We start from the raw sequence: 16,350 nt of genomic DNA on the forward strand, positions 1-16,350 counted from the left end.
GAGTCCAGTACGCCCTGTTCCTCCTCCCCGCACTAGCCTTGAGGTGCGTGTCTCCAGTCCGGTACCACCAGTTTCGGCACCACGCACCAAGCCTCCTGTGCGTCTTCAGAGTCCTGTACACACTGTTCCTTCTCCCCGCACTCGCCCTGAGGTGCGTGCACTCAGTCCGGTACCACCAGTGCCGGTACCACGCACCAGGCCTATAGTGCGCCTCGAGAGTCCAGTGTGCCCTGTTCCTGCTTCCCGCACTAGCCCTGAGATGCGTGTCCCCAGCCCGGTACCACCAGTTACGGCACCACGCACTAGGCCTAATGTGCGTCTCCAGGGTCCAGTATGCCCTGTTCCTTCTCCCCGCACTAGCCCTGAGATGCGTGTCTTCAGCCCGGTACCACCAGTGCCGACACCACGCACTAAGCCTAATGTGCGTCTCCAGGGTCCAGTATGCCCTGTTCCTTCTCCCCGCACTAGCCCTGAGATGCGTGTCCCCAGCCCGGTACCACCAATTCCGGCACCACGCACCAGGCATACAGTCCGCCAGACAGGATCAGCCCGAGCCGTCCGCCAGACAGGATCAGCCCGAGACGTCCGCCAGACAGGATCAGCCCGAGCCGTCCGCCAGCCATGAGCAGCCAGAGCCGCCCGCCAGCCATGAGCAGCCAGAGCCGCCCGCCAGCCATGAGCAGCCAGAGCCGCCCGCCAGCCATGAGCAGCCAGAGCCGCCCGCCAGCCATGAGCAGCCAGAGCCGCCCGCCAGCCATGAGCAGCCAGAGCCGCCCGCCAGCCATGAGCAGCCAGAGCCGCCCGCCAGCCATGAGCAGCCAGAGCCGCCCGCCAGCCATGAGCAGCCAGAGTCGCCAGCCATGAGCAGCCAGAGTCGTCCGCCAGCCAGGATCTACCAGAGCCACCAAAGCGGGTATTGACAATGGTGGAGTGGGGGCCACGTCCCGCACCCGAGCCGCCGCCATAATAAGGCCCACCCCGGACCCTCTCCTTCAATGTCAGGTTGTGCGGTCGGAGTCCGCACCTTTGGGGGGGGGGGGTACTGTCACGCCCTGGCCTTAGTATTCTTTGTTTTCTTTATTATTTTAGTTAGGTCAGGGTGTGACATGGGAAGTTTGTGTGTTTTGTCTAGTTTAGGGTGTGTGTATTGTTTAGGTGGTTTTGTATAGTGTATGGGGTTGTGTTCAGGAGAGAGGTCTAGGAAAGTCTATGGTTGCCTGGTTTGGTTCTCAATCAGAGACAGCTGGTTATTGTTGTCTCTGATTGGGAGCCATATTTAAGGCAGCCATAGGCTTTAGGTGATTGTGGGTAATTGTCTATGTTCTATGTTGCATGTGTGCACTTAGTTCGGTTTAGCTTCACGATCGTTTGTTTTTGTTTTGTTCATTTTGTAAGTGTACTAAATGACAAGCCTTCTGGCATGATGTTTGTGGCACCCTGGCCTTTATTATGGAGGTCCCTTTCCCACTTGAGCCTGAAATATGCCTTCGGGGTAACTTCACAAATGTGAATTTGAGGAATAACTTCAAAATCTAATTGACAGAAACATCTCTTGCCACTGCAAGAAAATGTGTTGCATTGACATGGAAATCAGATTCCCCTCTCCCAATTACAGGACGGCTCTCTGAAATGAATAAGTATATTCCTATGGAGAAGATTACCAATGCTTTAAGAAATAAATTCAACTACTTTGTGAAAATATGTTAACCCTTACTGGACTATATTGAAACGCTTCCATTGGTGTCGATGTAGATCAATGTAGCTATTGTCTCGCTGTAATGTGTGATCTCAATCCCACCAGTACCTCCAAGCCCTTTATCTAAGAGCTTCCTTTGAGGCCGAGTGTTTCAGTAAACTGGCATGGGTTAGGAGAGCAGATGGTTCAGCTGGGATGCCCTGTGGTGGTGTTAGTACGTCAGGACAGCTCTCCTCTCATCTTTTCTCTGGTAAACTGTCCTTCGCTCCCACTCTCTCTCGCTGCGCTCGTCAAAAACCGCCATCTCAGCATTCTTTCCAAGCTGCCGCATTTTCATAGTCTTAAGAGCTTACATGGATGGCTGGCTTTCATCGCTGGCCCGGCCATCCGTTGGCCGCTGTGTGTGTGTGTGTGTGTGTGTGTGTGTCTAATTAATGAGCTCGGGGGTAAACTTTCAGCTATAGTGATTTAGCTGAAAGGGTGTGCGTGCCCCGAGGGCCTGACATCTGGCTCACCTGTAACAGAGGGTTGGACCTCAGATCTGCACCATGTTCTTACTATGCACGTCCTTATGTATTCTTCTTCTTCTCTCAGAAAGATATCTGCTTTGCTCTTAATTATTATGCACATCCGCCCGGCTTCCTAAGTGTGTGTTTAGACTCTGTCTGTCTATGTGTCTGGGTAAACAGAATGCAAACTAACAGTTTTTGGTGATGCAGCTACAAGTAATCAAACATGTTATGTTTGCCATGTCTTCATCCTCTCATTGACCACCATTTAAAGCTATGGCATAACGTAGGGGTCTCCTCTTTCTGTCTGATGGAGGTCACCGCAACAACATGGCTCTCTTCCAAACATGGATCCCTTCCCCCTCCTCCCTGTAGCTCTGTGTCAGGTCGGCTCTGATACAGGCTGGTAAAATATGTCAGCTCAGGACAATGGCCTCCCTAGGCTCTAGAACACCTTCCTCACCAGGCTGTAGGACTTGCCTTAGGCTTGGCTGTGTGTTCTGTATGAACACAACAGTGTTGCCTCAACCTCCTAGCTGAAACACCAGAGGCCCCATTGAAATCAACCAAGCAGCCAGTACCAAGAACACAATGCCCTTTCTCTATCCCTGCTAGCTAAGGGGGCTGAAGGGAAGCTGTACAAGGAGTCAGTAGTGAGCAGACCTGAGTTCAAATATTTTAAATACTTTGAGCGTTTGCTTTGCTTTTTGGGAGTTTTCTATTAGTTACATTGCAACAGGCAAGCTCAATCAAGTATTTCAAATTATTTCCAATACTATTGAACCCAGGTCTGCTAGAGAGGCGATTGGGAGTCAGGCGGTAATGGTTGTTTGGAGGCAGTAAGGGTTGTTTACAACAAGTGGTCAACACATTTCCTCTGTTCCTGTTCCTCTTAGAAAATATGTGATATTTTCAAACACATCCATGTGTCTAGTTAGAAACAACACATGTTGTGTTACTTTTAAGACAATCACCATGTTGGCACATTTAAAACATGAGTGTAGATTTTTGTAAACAGTGATTGTTAAAAGTAACATGTAATTCCTAACTAGACACACGGATGTGTTAAATAATGTTTTATTCCACATATTGTGTTGTATTCCACTTAAAACATCTTTAAAATTCTGTAAATGACTGGGGAAGACGTGTAGGAAAAAAACAAAAAAACATTTATTACATTAATTTATTGCTCCATATACAAAAAGTTCTGTACATGCAAAATATCATTCTTGAAAGATTTCAAACATGTTAGTGCTAGTTAGATACACAGTCCAGGGAAACCTACTCTGACAATTTTGTACCTGAGATCAGACTTTTGTTGGCTATGGTAGCCATTTTTACCTTGTTAAAGGCAAAAATCTACCTCTAATAAACTGTTACAGCACTCCCAATCACGGGTGGCCAAAAATAACTACCTGTCACGACCGTTTAAAGGAGTGGACCAAGGTGCAGCGCGATTGGAATACATATTTTAATTCAACAAAGAACACTTAACAAACTAACAAACGAAACGCCAACGTAGTGCTCACAGGCAACTAAACATGGACAACTACCCACCAAACCAACATGGAAAATGGCAACCTAAATTGGCTCCCCAATCAGAGACAACGATAAACAGCTGTCTCTGATTGGGAACCCACTCAGGCCACCATAAACCTACAACCCCTAGACAATACAAAATCCCCATATATAACAAAAACCCCTAGACAAGCCAAAACCCCTAGACAATACAAAAACCCCTAGACAATACAAAAACTAAACAAACCACCCCTTGTCACACCCTGACCTAACCAAATAATAAAGAAAGCAAATATAACTAAAGTCAGGGCTTGACAGAGGCACGGACTCCCGGCCGCAAACCTAAACCTATATGGGAGGGTCTGGGTGGGCATCTCCCCGCGGTGGCGGCTCTGGTGAGGAACGCAGACCCCGCTCCACCTCTGGCTTGGCCAACTTTGGTGGGGACCCTCGCCGCCGACCCCGGTCTGGGGACCCTCGCAGCGGGCCCCGGACAGGAGGGCGACTCCGGCGGCTCCGGACAGGAGGGAGACCCCGGCGGCTCCGGACAGGAGGGCGTCGCTGGAGGCTCCAGACTGAAGGGCTTCGCTGGAGGCTCCGGACTGACGGCCTTCGTTGGAGGCCTCGTGCCATAACTCCTCACTGGAGGCTTCGTGCCATGGATCCTCACTGGAGGCTTCGTGCCATGGATCATCATTGGAGGCTTCGTGCCATGGATCATCACTGGAGGCTTCGTGCAATGGATCATCACTGGAGACTTCGTGCCATGGATCATCACTGGAGGCTTCGTGTCATGGATCATCACTGGAGGCTTGGCTCTGGGAGAAGGTACCGGACTCACCAGGCTGGGGAGACATGCAGGAGGGTTAGGACTTAGCACAGGCACCGGACTCACCAGGCTGGGGAGACATGCAGGAGGCCTTGTCCTTGGCCGAGGCACCGGATACACTGGGCCGTGGCGGCGGTCTCGAGCGCAGAGCTGGCCACACCCGTTCTGGCTGGATGCCAGCTTCCACCCGGTAAATGCGGGACGCTTCCCGCATTTACTCGCCATGGTAAGCACGGGGAGATGGCTCAGGTCTCCAACCTGACTCTGCCACACTTCCCGTGTGCCCCCCCACCAATTTCTTGGGGGGGCTGCCTCTCGGGCTTCCTTGCCAGCCGTGTTCCCTCGTACCGCTGGTTCCCCTTTCCTGCTGCCTCCGCTCTCCTGGCTGCCTCCACCTGTTCCCATGGGAGGCAATCCCTTCCAGCGATCCCTTCCAGATGTGTAACTCCTATTGGAGTCCCGCCAGTGCTCAGATATTTTTATTTTGCATTTATTTAACTAGGCAAGTCAGTTAAGAACAAATTCTTATTTTCAACTGCCTTGTTCAGGGGCAGAATGACCGATTTCTACCTTGTCAGCTCGGGGATACGAGCTTGCAACCTTTCGGTTACTAGTCCAACGCTCTAACCACTAGGCTACCTGCCACTCCAACAACTTCAATTTTTATTCACACAACCTGCATTCAGAATGACTGCATTACCACCCCCAACTGGACTATAATAGAAATCCATTATACTTTGTGATACAAAATGGAAAATACAAAAACACACTTCCAACTAGCCCTACACTCATTAAAACCCCACTACTCCAACCCACTACTTTGATCCTATCTTAGATAGGTAGTCTCCTCAGAATCTAAGTGATTTAAACTGGAACAGCCATTTCAGTAATGGGTGAAAAAAAATGTAACTAACTGATTAGTTTAGAAAAATGTATGTTATTTATCTTTGTGTGGCATATGATTAATCAATCAATGTACATGCAAAGACACAGATATTAAAAACTACCCCTCCCCACAAAAAAATCTACCTGCAGTACAGCATGCTGGGAAATATGATAATGAGAATGATTATGGTAAAATTTGCCTATTTAGCCTTACTTCTTGAAAACTTGTCTGAAAGAATAAGTCAGGAATAAAATGTTGCTATGTCCTCTCCGCATTAGCCTCAAATGGTCAGCTCATTCAGATACCTTGCTTCTTGTTTCATATTCCTCCTGCTGACTGGCTGAGGCTCACTCCAGGCTGTCACTTCACTTCCCTTTTAATTGCAGGAATTGACTCCAAAAGTGTTGAAACTTTTACACAAATTATGTTGTATCAAAACAGTGATTGTGTTTAAAGTAATGCAGCATGTGTCGGATCTAACTAGACACACAGATGTGTTAAAAAATAACATTATCATCAAAGAGTGGTCCCGTGTGGCTCAGTTGGTAGAGCATGGCGCTTGCAACGCCAGGGTTGTGGGTTCATTCCCCACGGGGGGACCAGGATGAATATGTATGAACTTTCCAATTTGTAAGTCGCTCTGGATAAGAGCGTCTGCTAAATGACTTAAAATGTAAGAGTGTAAGATCTTCTCACTCTCTTTCTCTGTCTTTCTCTCCAGCTCTCTCTCCTGCTCTCTGTCTCTCTATCTCTCTCTGTCTCTCACAGCTTAATTTCATCATTAATGGGTTTAGAATTAATTACCCCTCATTAAGCCCCTGTTTTACTGGGAGCTTACAACATATTTAATCACTATTTGGTTCATGTGTGGTGTTCTGAGTGAGGGGGTAGGGGCGAGGGGAGGGGGAAGGAAGGAGGCAGGGGAGGTGAGGGGAGATACTCGGGCTGATTTGTTTACCTCTAGTCAGATGCTCTGTTAGAATCACAGGGGTGCGAGCTGTGTGTCAGGAGGGAGTGTGAGTTTATGACCAGCCATTGTGTGGTCTGGTCTGTTAGCAGTAGTCTTAGCTCTATGGAGGCTCTCTGCTTGTGTTTACTGCTTTGACTGGCTCTCTCTCTCTCTCTCTCAATTCAATTCAAGGGGCTTTATTGGCATGGGAAACATATGTTAACATTGCCAAAGCAAGTGAGGTAGATAATATACAAAAGTGAAGTAAACAATAAAAATTAACAGTAAACATTACACATACAGAAGTTTCAAAACAATAAAGACATTACAAATGTCATATTATATATATATATATATATATATATACAGTGTTGTAACAATGTACAAATGGTTAAAGTACACAATAGAAAATAAATAAGCATACATATGGGTTGTATTTACAATGGTGTTTGTTCTTCACTGGTTGCCCTTTTCTTGTGGCAACAGGTCACAAATCTTGCTGCTGCGATGGCACACTGTGGAATTTCACCCAGTAGATATGGGAGTTGAATGGATGAATGAATGAATGGATGAATGAATGAAATTAATTTAGAGGAGGGTTTTGTATTTCACAGTATTTTACTGTAATTACAAGGGATTGGTGCAAGCATGTTGGCTGCTAGATAAAGTGTTTACACATTTTTGATGATTTATATCAATTGCATTTCTAGAAACTTAACAAAGGCTTCCTAACTGGCAGCGAATACAGGGAAAAACCGACCAAAAGGAGATGGCAAAATACTCAACCATTTAAGGTCAACTTATTCGTTTTTTCCAAAAATGATTTTATAATAAAAATGTTTAATCAATTTAGTTACAATTCTAAATAATAAACAATTAAGCAAAAGTTAATCAATCCAACTTAAGCTAATGACATCAAGAGAAATACAAACAAATTCATTCAATAAAAAAACACACAGGTAACATCAGTCCATCAATTAGTTAGTCATGGTTGGTCTGGTGGAGTGGTTGACATTGTGTTTGTATCTTTGTGTTGGGGAGGTGAAGATGTTTAAGACTTGGTGCCACTCAAATCTGTCCTCTATTTGAATTGATGGTGCAGTATAATCACATGCAAGTTACATTGATACAGCATTCTCACTCACGGGTCCAACAAATATAGCTCTTACAAGGCAAACCTCAAAATATGTTAATGAGACAGAAACAACACAACCATGCACCCACTAGAGGTCAAAGGGTTTTTGGCGATCCAATGATACAGTATGGTACTGTATTCTGTGGGGTGGAATTACAGTACCATTAAAAATACAGCAATGATTTGCCCTGTCCATAACATTTTCCCACAATGCATTTACACGATGCTGCAGTAAACGGTACTTTACCTGTTCATAATACCTAAATTACCATATAATTTACAGTTTTCGATCACAGTATATGCTTGGTAAGAATGGTATGGTCAATGTTGCCACAGTGAAGCGATACACATAACAATTATGAAAATAACAGCAACAACAAAAATAAGAATAGTAGCTACAATACTATACTAGTCCCTCTCTATGTCCCTCTCCCCTCCTCCTTTCTCCTGCCCCCTGTAGGCTATGCCTGGAGGCACGGGACCCCTACTGTGGCTGGGACAGAAAACAGAGACGCTGCACCACTCTAGAGGACAGCTCCAACATGAGCCAGTGGAGTCAGAACATCACTGTGTGTCCGGTAAGAGCCAACAGGGACCCACAGTTTCCCTCTCCCACCTCGCTCCTCATTGCATCTGTTGTCACTGGTACACAATCCCCCATAACCCCATGGGACTGCCTGCCACATGGCAACATGGCTGGCTGACACCCTGGAATACCTCCTCTCTGTCTGGTCTCTCCTGAGGACTGGCCCTACAGTAGTCTGACACTTTAACAAATTTGTGCTATGTCAACTCTCCTCAAGGACCCTGGTCCTGGTGTGACATTGTTACAGTTTGTCCAGGCCGCTCTCGCAAATATGTTTTTTTTACCTCAAGGGTCTTTCCTGGTTGTTGTCATGCAGTACCACATGATTAATGATGGCATCCTGTCCGTTCCAGTCCCTGACACTCTAGTCTCTCTCTGCCCTGTCTGACTTTTTAGCTGAGGAACCAGACCACCAATGGCGGCTTTGGACCCTGGACGACGTGGCAAACATGCAGCAATGACGATGGCGACGGCACCAGCTCCTGTCTGTGTCGCTCCAGGGCGTGTGACAATCCCTCTGCTCGCTGTGGTGGGAGGAACTGTGAGGGGTCCACCATCGAAGTCTCCAACTGCTCGAGGTATGTAGAACCACCAACCAACCACACCAATCTTACTCACTGTGTGTCCCAAATGGCACCCAAATCCCTATATAGTGCACTACTTAGTCTCTCTGTCCATACTAGCATACTACATAGTATGAAGCAATGTATTGGGCATGCATTCTAAGCAGTATGCTTAGAATGCTAGTGTGGATATTGGACATCTGCTCTGGTCAAAAGCAGTGCACTATGGAGAATAGGGTCCCATTTCAGATGCATCTTCAGACATGCAGCATTGTACTCAGGCTGCGAGAGAATTAGCATTCTGACAGGATAAGAGGTATGTCTACAAAACAGGGTTTTGATTAAATAATGTAGGTGACATCCAAGTTTCCCCTCAGAGGTCTTGTACCGTCTGTGTCTAAGGAAATTGGTCAATCACCATTACTGAGAGAGAACAGCTCTCAGATACAAAGTGCCGGCTCCTTCATGTGCAGGTAGCTGTGTGTGTGTGTGTGTGTGTGTGTGTGTGTGTGTGTGTGTGTGTGTGTGTGTGTGTGTGTGTGTGTGTGTGTGTGTGTGTGTGTGTGTGTGTGTGTGTGTGTGTGTGTGTGTGTGTGTGTGTGTGTGTGTGTGTAACCATTACAACTCAGACACAAAGTGGCGGAGCTCCTTTCATAGCTATGCCAGATTAAACCCAGGTCCAATTATCATTAGTGTGAGAGAACTGCTCATATACAAATTGCCGGAGTTGTGTGTGGCGGACAGCCTTTCATAGCTTCGCCAGATTAAACCCAGGGTGGAGAAATTGAATTGTGTTTGAGCCAGAAGTCGCATACACCAGATAGGTGCAGTGTTGTTTTACAGGGTCAGCCATAGTGGTGTGGCACTCCTGGAGCAAAGGAATGTGTTTCTGGTGTCACATTTAGCTCCTGAGCAAGTTGTGTCTCATCCCTCTCATAATAACAAATGATGGCCATGATCATAAGTATGTTGAGTGCTTGAAGGAAGCTGAAATGGTGTATTGGCATGTTTGTGATTCTTTAAACCTTCTTTAATAACATCACATTTCTGTTGCCATAGAAACGGAGGATGGACACCATGGTCGTCATGGGGACAGTGCAGCACCACCTGTGGAACAGGGTTTGAGATGCGCCAGCGCTCCTGCAACAACCCCTCGCCCCGACATGGGGGACGTGTGTGTGTGGGCCCGGTCAGGGACGAGAGGTGAGAGGAGATGAAAGGTCTATTTGAGAGAGAGCAATGTGAATTTTTTTGGCAAATAATTCAACAGTGTTTGTTTGACTCAAAAGAGCAAAACTCTCAAACATTTATGGTTGCCATTTATGAAGGAATGACCTTTATGATTCATTTATGAGACATGATGTGCACTTTTCAGTAACAGTATCTGTCGTCAGTATCTTTTGGGGTATGACAGTCTTAGGTAAATGTCAGTCCTCTTACACACGCCAGTGCCTCTCATGTGAGGCAGAATACAAATGTCAATTTCTCACAAAATGGACAATAAAGTTTCTCTCCTCTCCTCTCCACTTCTTCTAGGTTCTGTAACGAGGGTGTGTCGTGTCCCCAGCCTATCTTCTGGTCCCTATGGGGTGGCTGGGCTAAGTGTAGTGCAGAGTGTGGAGGAGGGGTCCACTCCAGGGTCAGAAGCTGTGAGAACGGGAACAGCTGCCCAGGCTGTGCATTGGTATGAGACACACACACTTGCACAGACACACAGGCATGAACAAATCCATGCCATACTTACCTTCCCTTTCATACAAGACTCCTTTCTCTCCGTGGGATGTGTGAAGTTACGGTTCAGCTCAGTTTTGACTGGTTTCAGTTGACTGAAATTCAGTTTGAGCTGAAATGCTTTCCCTCCTTTCCCCCTCCTCTCAGTCAAGTTGGGCTTCCCACAGTGGACTCTCAAACATGCTCTAAGCTGAGGATTTAGTTAATTTCATTATGAGTCCAATTAAAGTGTTATGAAGCAGCCAAATAACTCTCAGTAAAAAATGGAGAAAAAAATATATTTCAAAATAATTACCTATCTTTCTTTCTGTCTCTCCCTCTCCCTTTCCCCCGCCTCCTCTACCTCTCCCCCTTTCCAGGAATACAAGGCGTGTAACCTGGAGGCGTGTCCAGAGGTGAAGAGGAACACCCCTTGGACCCCGTGGATGCCTGTCAACGTGACGCTGGGCGGAGCACGCCAAGAGCAGAGGATGCGCTACATGTGCCGCGCCCAGCTGGCAGACCCCCACGAGCTGCAGATTGGACGACGCAAAGTAGAGACCCGCTTCTGCCCCAACGACGGCATGGCCACCTGCGAGACTGACAGTGAGTGCTTGTCAATCATAGCGGCTTTGGGTGTTGCTAGCTAACTCATTGGTGTGGCTTTACACCAAGTGAGGCATGGATGAAAAGGATGCACCTGTCCAACACCAATCATTATTCTCTGGCTATTCTCTAAGCATTGTGGGGGTAAAACTGCCCTGACACAGTCACCACACTGTATCTCCCCCTGGGTGATCAGACTGATCACTAGAAATATATGGCGATTTCAGATGTTTGAAAAGGTCTTGAGAACATCAATATATGCCTTCCTCTACGCTCACCAATTAAAAAAAATAAAAAGCCCAGCGTTGGGCACGGACTCATGATGCTCGGAGCCAGAGCGCGTTGCTTAGACCAATGCGCTACGGCAATTCACAATTCTCTAGCAAGCCGTGAGAATACTAATAATACTGATGATACTTGAAGGTAATAGTGTGTAATTTTTTATTATTTGGTTTTAAGCCTTCCCTAAACCTTAGCCCTAAACTTAACCACTCGGACTTAATGCCAGCTCAAAGACAGAACTACATGCATTTAAAAAAAAAGGGCACATGTAGCCTACATATCAATGCATACTGATATCAAAAACTGTCTAGGTCAAATAGGGGAGAGGTGTTGTGCCGTGAGGTGTTGCTTTATCTGTTTTTTGAAACCAGGTTTGTTGTTTATTTGAGCAATATGAGATGGAAGGAAGTTCCGTGCAATAAGGGCTCTATATAATGCTGTATGCTTTCTTGAATTTGTTCTGGATTTGGGGACTGTGAAAAGACCCCTGGTGGCATGTCTGGTGGGATAAGTGTATGTGTCAGAGCTGTGTGGAAGTTGACTGCAAACTATTTGGGATTTTAAACACATTAATGTTTCTTATAAAAGAAGAAGTGATGCAGTCAGTCTCTCCTCAACTCTTAACCAAGAGAGACTGGCATGCATAGTATTTATATCAGCCCTCTGATTACAATGAAGAGCAAGACGTGCCACTCTGTTCTGGTCTAGCTGCAGCTTAACTAGGTCTTTCCTTGCAGCACTGGACCACACGACTGGACAATAATCAACATTAGACAAAACTAGAGCCTGCAGAACTTGGTTTTTGTAGTGTGGTGTCAAAAAAACAAAGCATCTCTTTATTTCGGCTAGACCTTTCCCCATCTTTACAACCATTGAATCTATATGTTTTGACCATGACAGTTTACAATATAAGGTAATGCCAAGTAATTTAGTCTCCTCAACTTGTTCAACAGCCAGGCCATTCATTACCAGATTCAGCTGAGGTCTAGAACTTAAGGAATGATTAGTACCAAATACAATGCTCTTAGTTTTACAGATGTTCCGGACCAGTTTATTACTGGCCACCCATTCCAAAACAGACTGCAACTCTTTGTTAATTCAGTGACTTCATTGGCTGTGGTTGCTGATGCGTATATAGTTTAATCATCAGTATACATGGACACACATGCTTTGTTTAATGCCAGTGGCAGGTCATTGGTAAAACTGGAAAAGAGTAGAGGGCCTGGAGAGCTGCCCTGCAGTACACCACACTTTACATTTTTGACATTAGAGAAGCTTCCATTAAAGAAAACCTTCCAAGTTCTATTAGATAGATAGCTTCTAATCCACAATATGGCAGAGGTTGAAAAGCCTTAGCACATACGTTTTTTCAACAATAGGTTATGGTCAATAATATCAAAGGCTGCACTGAAATCTAACAGTACAGCTCCCACAATCTTCTTATTGTCAATTTCTTTCAACCAATCATCAGTCATTTGTGTCAGTGCAGTACATGTTGAGTGCCCTTCTCTATAAGCATGCTGAAAGTCTGTTGTTAATTTGTTTACAGAGAAATAGCATTGTATTTGGTCAAACACAATTTTTTCCAACAGTTTGCTCAGAGCTGGCAGCAAGATTATAGGTCTGCTGTTAGAACCAGTAAAGGCCGCTTTACCACTCTTGGGTAGCGGAATTACTTTGGCTTCCCTCCAGGCCTGAGGACAAAGACTTTCCTATAGGATCAGAATAACAATATGACAGATAGGAGTGGCTATAGAGTCGGTTACCATCCTCAGTAGCTTTCAATCTAAGTTGTCAATGCCAGGAGGTTTGTCATTATTGATCGATAACAATCATTTTCCCACCTCTCCCACACTAACTTTACACAATTCAAACTTGCACTGCTTTTCTTTCATTATTTGTTTTTTTATACATGAATAGAATTGCTCACTCTTCGTTGTTGGCATTTCCTGCCTAAGTTTGCCCACTTTGCCAATGAAATACTCATTAAAATAATTGTCAACATCAAATGGTTTTGTGATGAATAAGCCATCTGATTTGATGAAAGATGGAGTTGAATGTCTTTCTGCCCATAATTTCATTTAAAGTACTCCAAAGTTTTTTCCATCATTCTTTATGACATTGATATTATCTTCATAATAAAGTTTCTTCTTCTTTTTGTTGAGTTTAGTAAAAAAAAATCTCAATTTGCAGTAAGTAAACCAGTCAGATGTGCAGCCAGACTTATTAGCCACTCCTTTTGCCCATCTCTTTCAACCATACAGTTTTTCAATTCGTCATCAATCCACGGAGCCTTAACAGTTCTAACAGTCAGTTTCTTAACAGGTGCATGTTTATCAATAATTGGAAGAAACAATTTCATAAATTCATCAAGTGCAGCGTCTGGATGCTCCTCCTTAATCACATCAGACCAACAAATATTTTTAACATCATCCACATGAGATTCACAGCAACATCTTTTGTATGATCTCTTATACACTATTTTAGGCCCAGCTTTTGGAACTTTGGCTTTCCTGGATATAGCCACAATATTGTGATCACTGTGTCCAATGGATACGGATACAGCTTTAGAACAAAGTTCTACAGTATTAGTAAAAATGTGATCGATACATGTGGATGATTTTGTTCCTGTTGTGTTTGTGAACACCCTGGTAGGTTGATTAATAACCTGAACCAGATTACAGGCACTGGTTACAGTAAGAAGCTCCCTCTTGAGCGGACAGCTTGATGAAAACCAGTCAATATTCAGGTCCTCAAGAAAGTAGACACTATCAAGCATTTCACACATATTATTTAGATACTGAGTGTTAGCACTTGGTGGCCTATAGCAACACCCAAAAAGAAAAGGTTTAGATGTGCCAAGTGAACCTGCAACCACAACACTTCAATAACAAGCATTAACATTTAACATTTAACATTTAAGTCATTTAGCAGACGCTCTTATCCAGAGCGACTTACAAATTGGTGCATTCACCTTATGACATCCAGTGGAACAGCCACTTTACAATAGTGCATCTAAATCTTTTAAGGGGGGGGGGGGTGAGAAGGATTACTTTATCCTATCCTAGGTATTCCTTAAAGAGGTGGGGTTTCAGGTGTCTCCGGAAGGTGGTGATTGACTCCGCTGTCCTGGCGTCGTGAGGGAGTTTGTTCCACCATTGGGGGGCCAGAGCAGCGAACAGTTGTGACTGGGCTGAGCGGGAACTGTACTTCCTCAGTGGTAGGGAGGCGAGCAGGCCAGAGGTGGATGAACGCAGTGCCCTTGTTTGGGTGTAGGGCCTGATCAGAGCCTGGAGGTACTGAGGTGCCGTTCCCCTCACAGCTCCGTAGGCAAGCACCATGGTCTTGTAGCGGATGCGAGCTTCAACTGGAAGCCAGTGGAGAGAGCGGAGGAGTGGGGTGACGTGAGAGAACTTGGGGAGGTTGAACACCAGACGGGCTGCGGCGTTCTGGATGAGTTGTAGGGGTTTAATGGCACAGGCAGGGAGCCCAGCCAACAGCGAGTTGCAGTAATCCAGACGGGAGATGACAAGTGCCTGGATTAGGACCTGCGCCGCTTCCTGTGTGAGGCAGGGAGGGATATAGCTCTGAATATATACTGCAACACCTCCCCCATAAGCATTTCAGTCTCTTCTATAAATGTTACATCCTTGTATTGCTACTGATGTATCGTCAAATTAATTATCTAAGTTTTTGATTTCATGAACCTTATTTCTAAGGCTACATATATTAATATGGGATATTTTCAGCCCTTTCCTGGGTAGCTTATCAGAGATAGACATAATACTGAAAAGAGCAGACAAAGCAAGATTTTAAAAAACATACATTTAGCAGTCCATTTAACAATGTGTGCGTGTGTGTGCGTGTGCGTGTTCGTGTGCGTGCGCGTGCGTGTGCATGTGTGTGTGTGTGTGTGTGTTACGGGGTTGAGGCTATGATCCCTTCCAGGCTTCTGGGAGGGAGGGGGGACAATGAGCCTGTCATAGCGGATGTAAGCAATGTCCCCACGCGCTCAGGCAGCTTTCATGGCTGGGATCAGTTCTTTCCTCTTCTGGCGCACAGCTTCAGGATAGTCCTCGTTGAGGAAGATATACGTTCCGCTCAAGTTCTTGGCTCTTTCCAGAACAGCTACCTTGTCCTTGAACCAAGGGAACTTAACCACTATCGGCCTGGGCCTATCACCTGGGCTGGTGGTGTATTTTCCAGTCCTGTGGGCGCGCTCCACTTCAATCTTCCTGTGGTCCATCTTCAATTTCTCAGAGATCATTTCCCTCACTCTGTCCTCAGACTCCGTCCAGGTCTCATGTGGAGATTCTGCAATTCCGTCCACAACCATGTTGTTCTGCGCTTGATTGTCCCTCAAAATTGATTTATCTGTCATTGTTATCATGGATTCACACACAGAACTGACGTCCTCTCTCAATGACTTACAGATTGCTGGCATCTTGCTGTTCTCCTGTTTCAACTCATCGAGCTGACCCTGGGAGAACTGCAAACTGTTCTTCAGGTCCTGGACCTCTCTGGTCAGGTTGTCCATTCTTTTATTAGTTGACTCCACCAGTATTTGGACAAAACACTTGAAACTATTTTCTTGTTGTTGTAACAACTGCTTGTAGGTCTCTTTTTGTTCATTTAAAAGATCCTCCACGTGTGATAGAGAGACACCACTGTCCTCAACGGTACTACCGCCGGTTTTGGTCTTTGCCATGGTAGCTAGCAACTTAGGTTACGTTGTTACTCCTCACTGTTCCAGACAGGGCAGGTCACAGGGAAAATTGAAAACAACAAACAGCAGGGATCTAGACAGCCACAAACCAGGGACAATCTACGGTCCCAGCCACAATGGCTAACCACGTTGCGGGCTGCATTCAAGAAAACCTCTTTAGCTTGATAATCTGCTAGCTAGCAGTTAGGCTACCTGCAACGCCAAATAGCTCGTCAGACCAGTCCTTGGTTGGCAGGATCACTGGAAAGAGACAAGCAGTCCCAGCAACTGACGCCAACTGCTTCTTAGTCCAAACTAAGAAGCTAGGTAGCTACCAATAACTTTCCAATACACTTTCAAACAACAAACTTTCCAA

At 45.6% G+C, this 16,350-nt stretch overlaps 1 protein-coding gene across 7 annotated transcripts in view; it reads left to right on the plus strand.

Moving 5' to 3' along the window:
• The window catches only part of sema5ba (sema domain, seven thrombospondin repeats (type 1 and type 1-like), transmembrane domain (TM) and short cytoplasmic domain, (semaphorin) 5Ba), a 296,903-nt gene that overhangs the window by 263,459 nt on the left and 17,094 nt on the right, over positions 1-16,350 (plus strand). For all 7 annotated transcript variants that reach the window (XM_071341852.1, XM_071341856.1, XM_071341857.1 and 4 more), the window contains 5 exons: positions 7,983-8,100; positions 8,505-8,686; positions 9,731-9,874; positions 10,208-10,355; positions 10,762-10,987. In XM_071341852.1, the coding sequence (XP_071197953.1) occupies positions 7,983-8,100; positions 8,505-8,686; positions 9,731-9,874; positions 10,208-10,355; positions 10,762-10,987 (818 nt within the window). The remainder of the gene's footprint in view (positions 1-7,982; positions 8,101-8,504; positions 8,687-9,730; positions 9,875-10,207; positions 10,356-10,761; positions 10,988-16,350) is intronic.

The sequence above is a fragment of the Salvelinus alpinus genome, chromosome 14 (assembly GCF_045679555.1).
Source record: "Salvelinus alpinus chromosome 14, SLU_Salpinus.1, whole genome shotgun sequence".
NCBI classification, from domain to species: domain Eukaryota; kingdom Metazoa; phylum Chordata; class Actinopteri; order Salmoniformes; family Salmonidae; genus Salvelinus; species Salvelinus alpinus.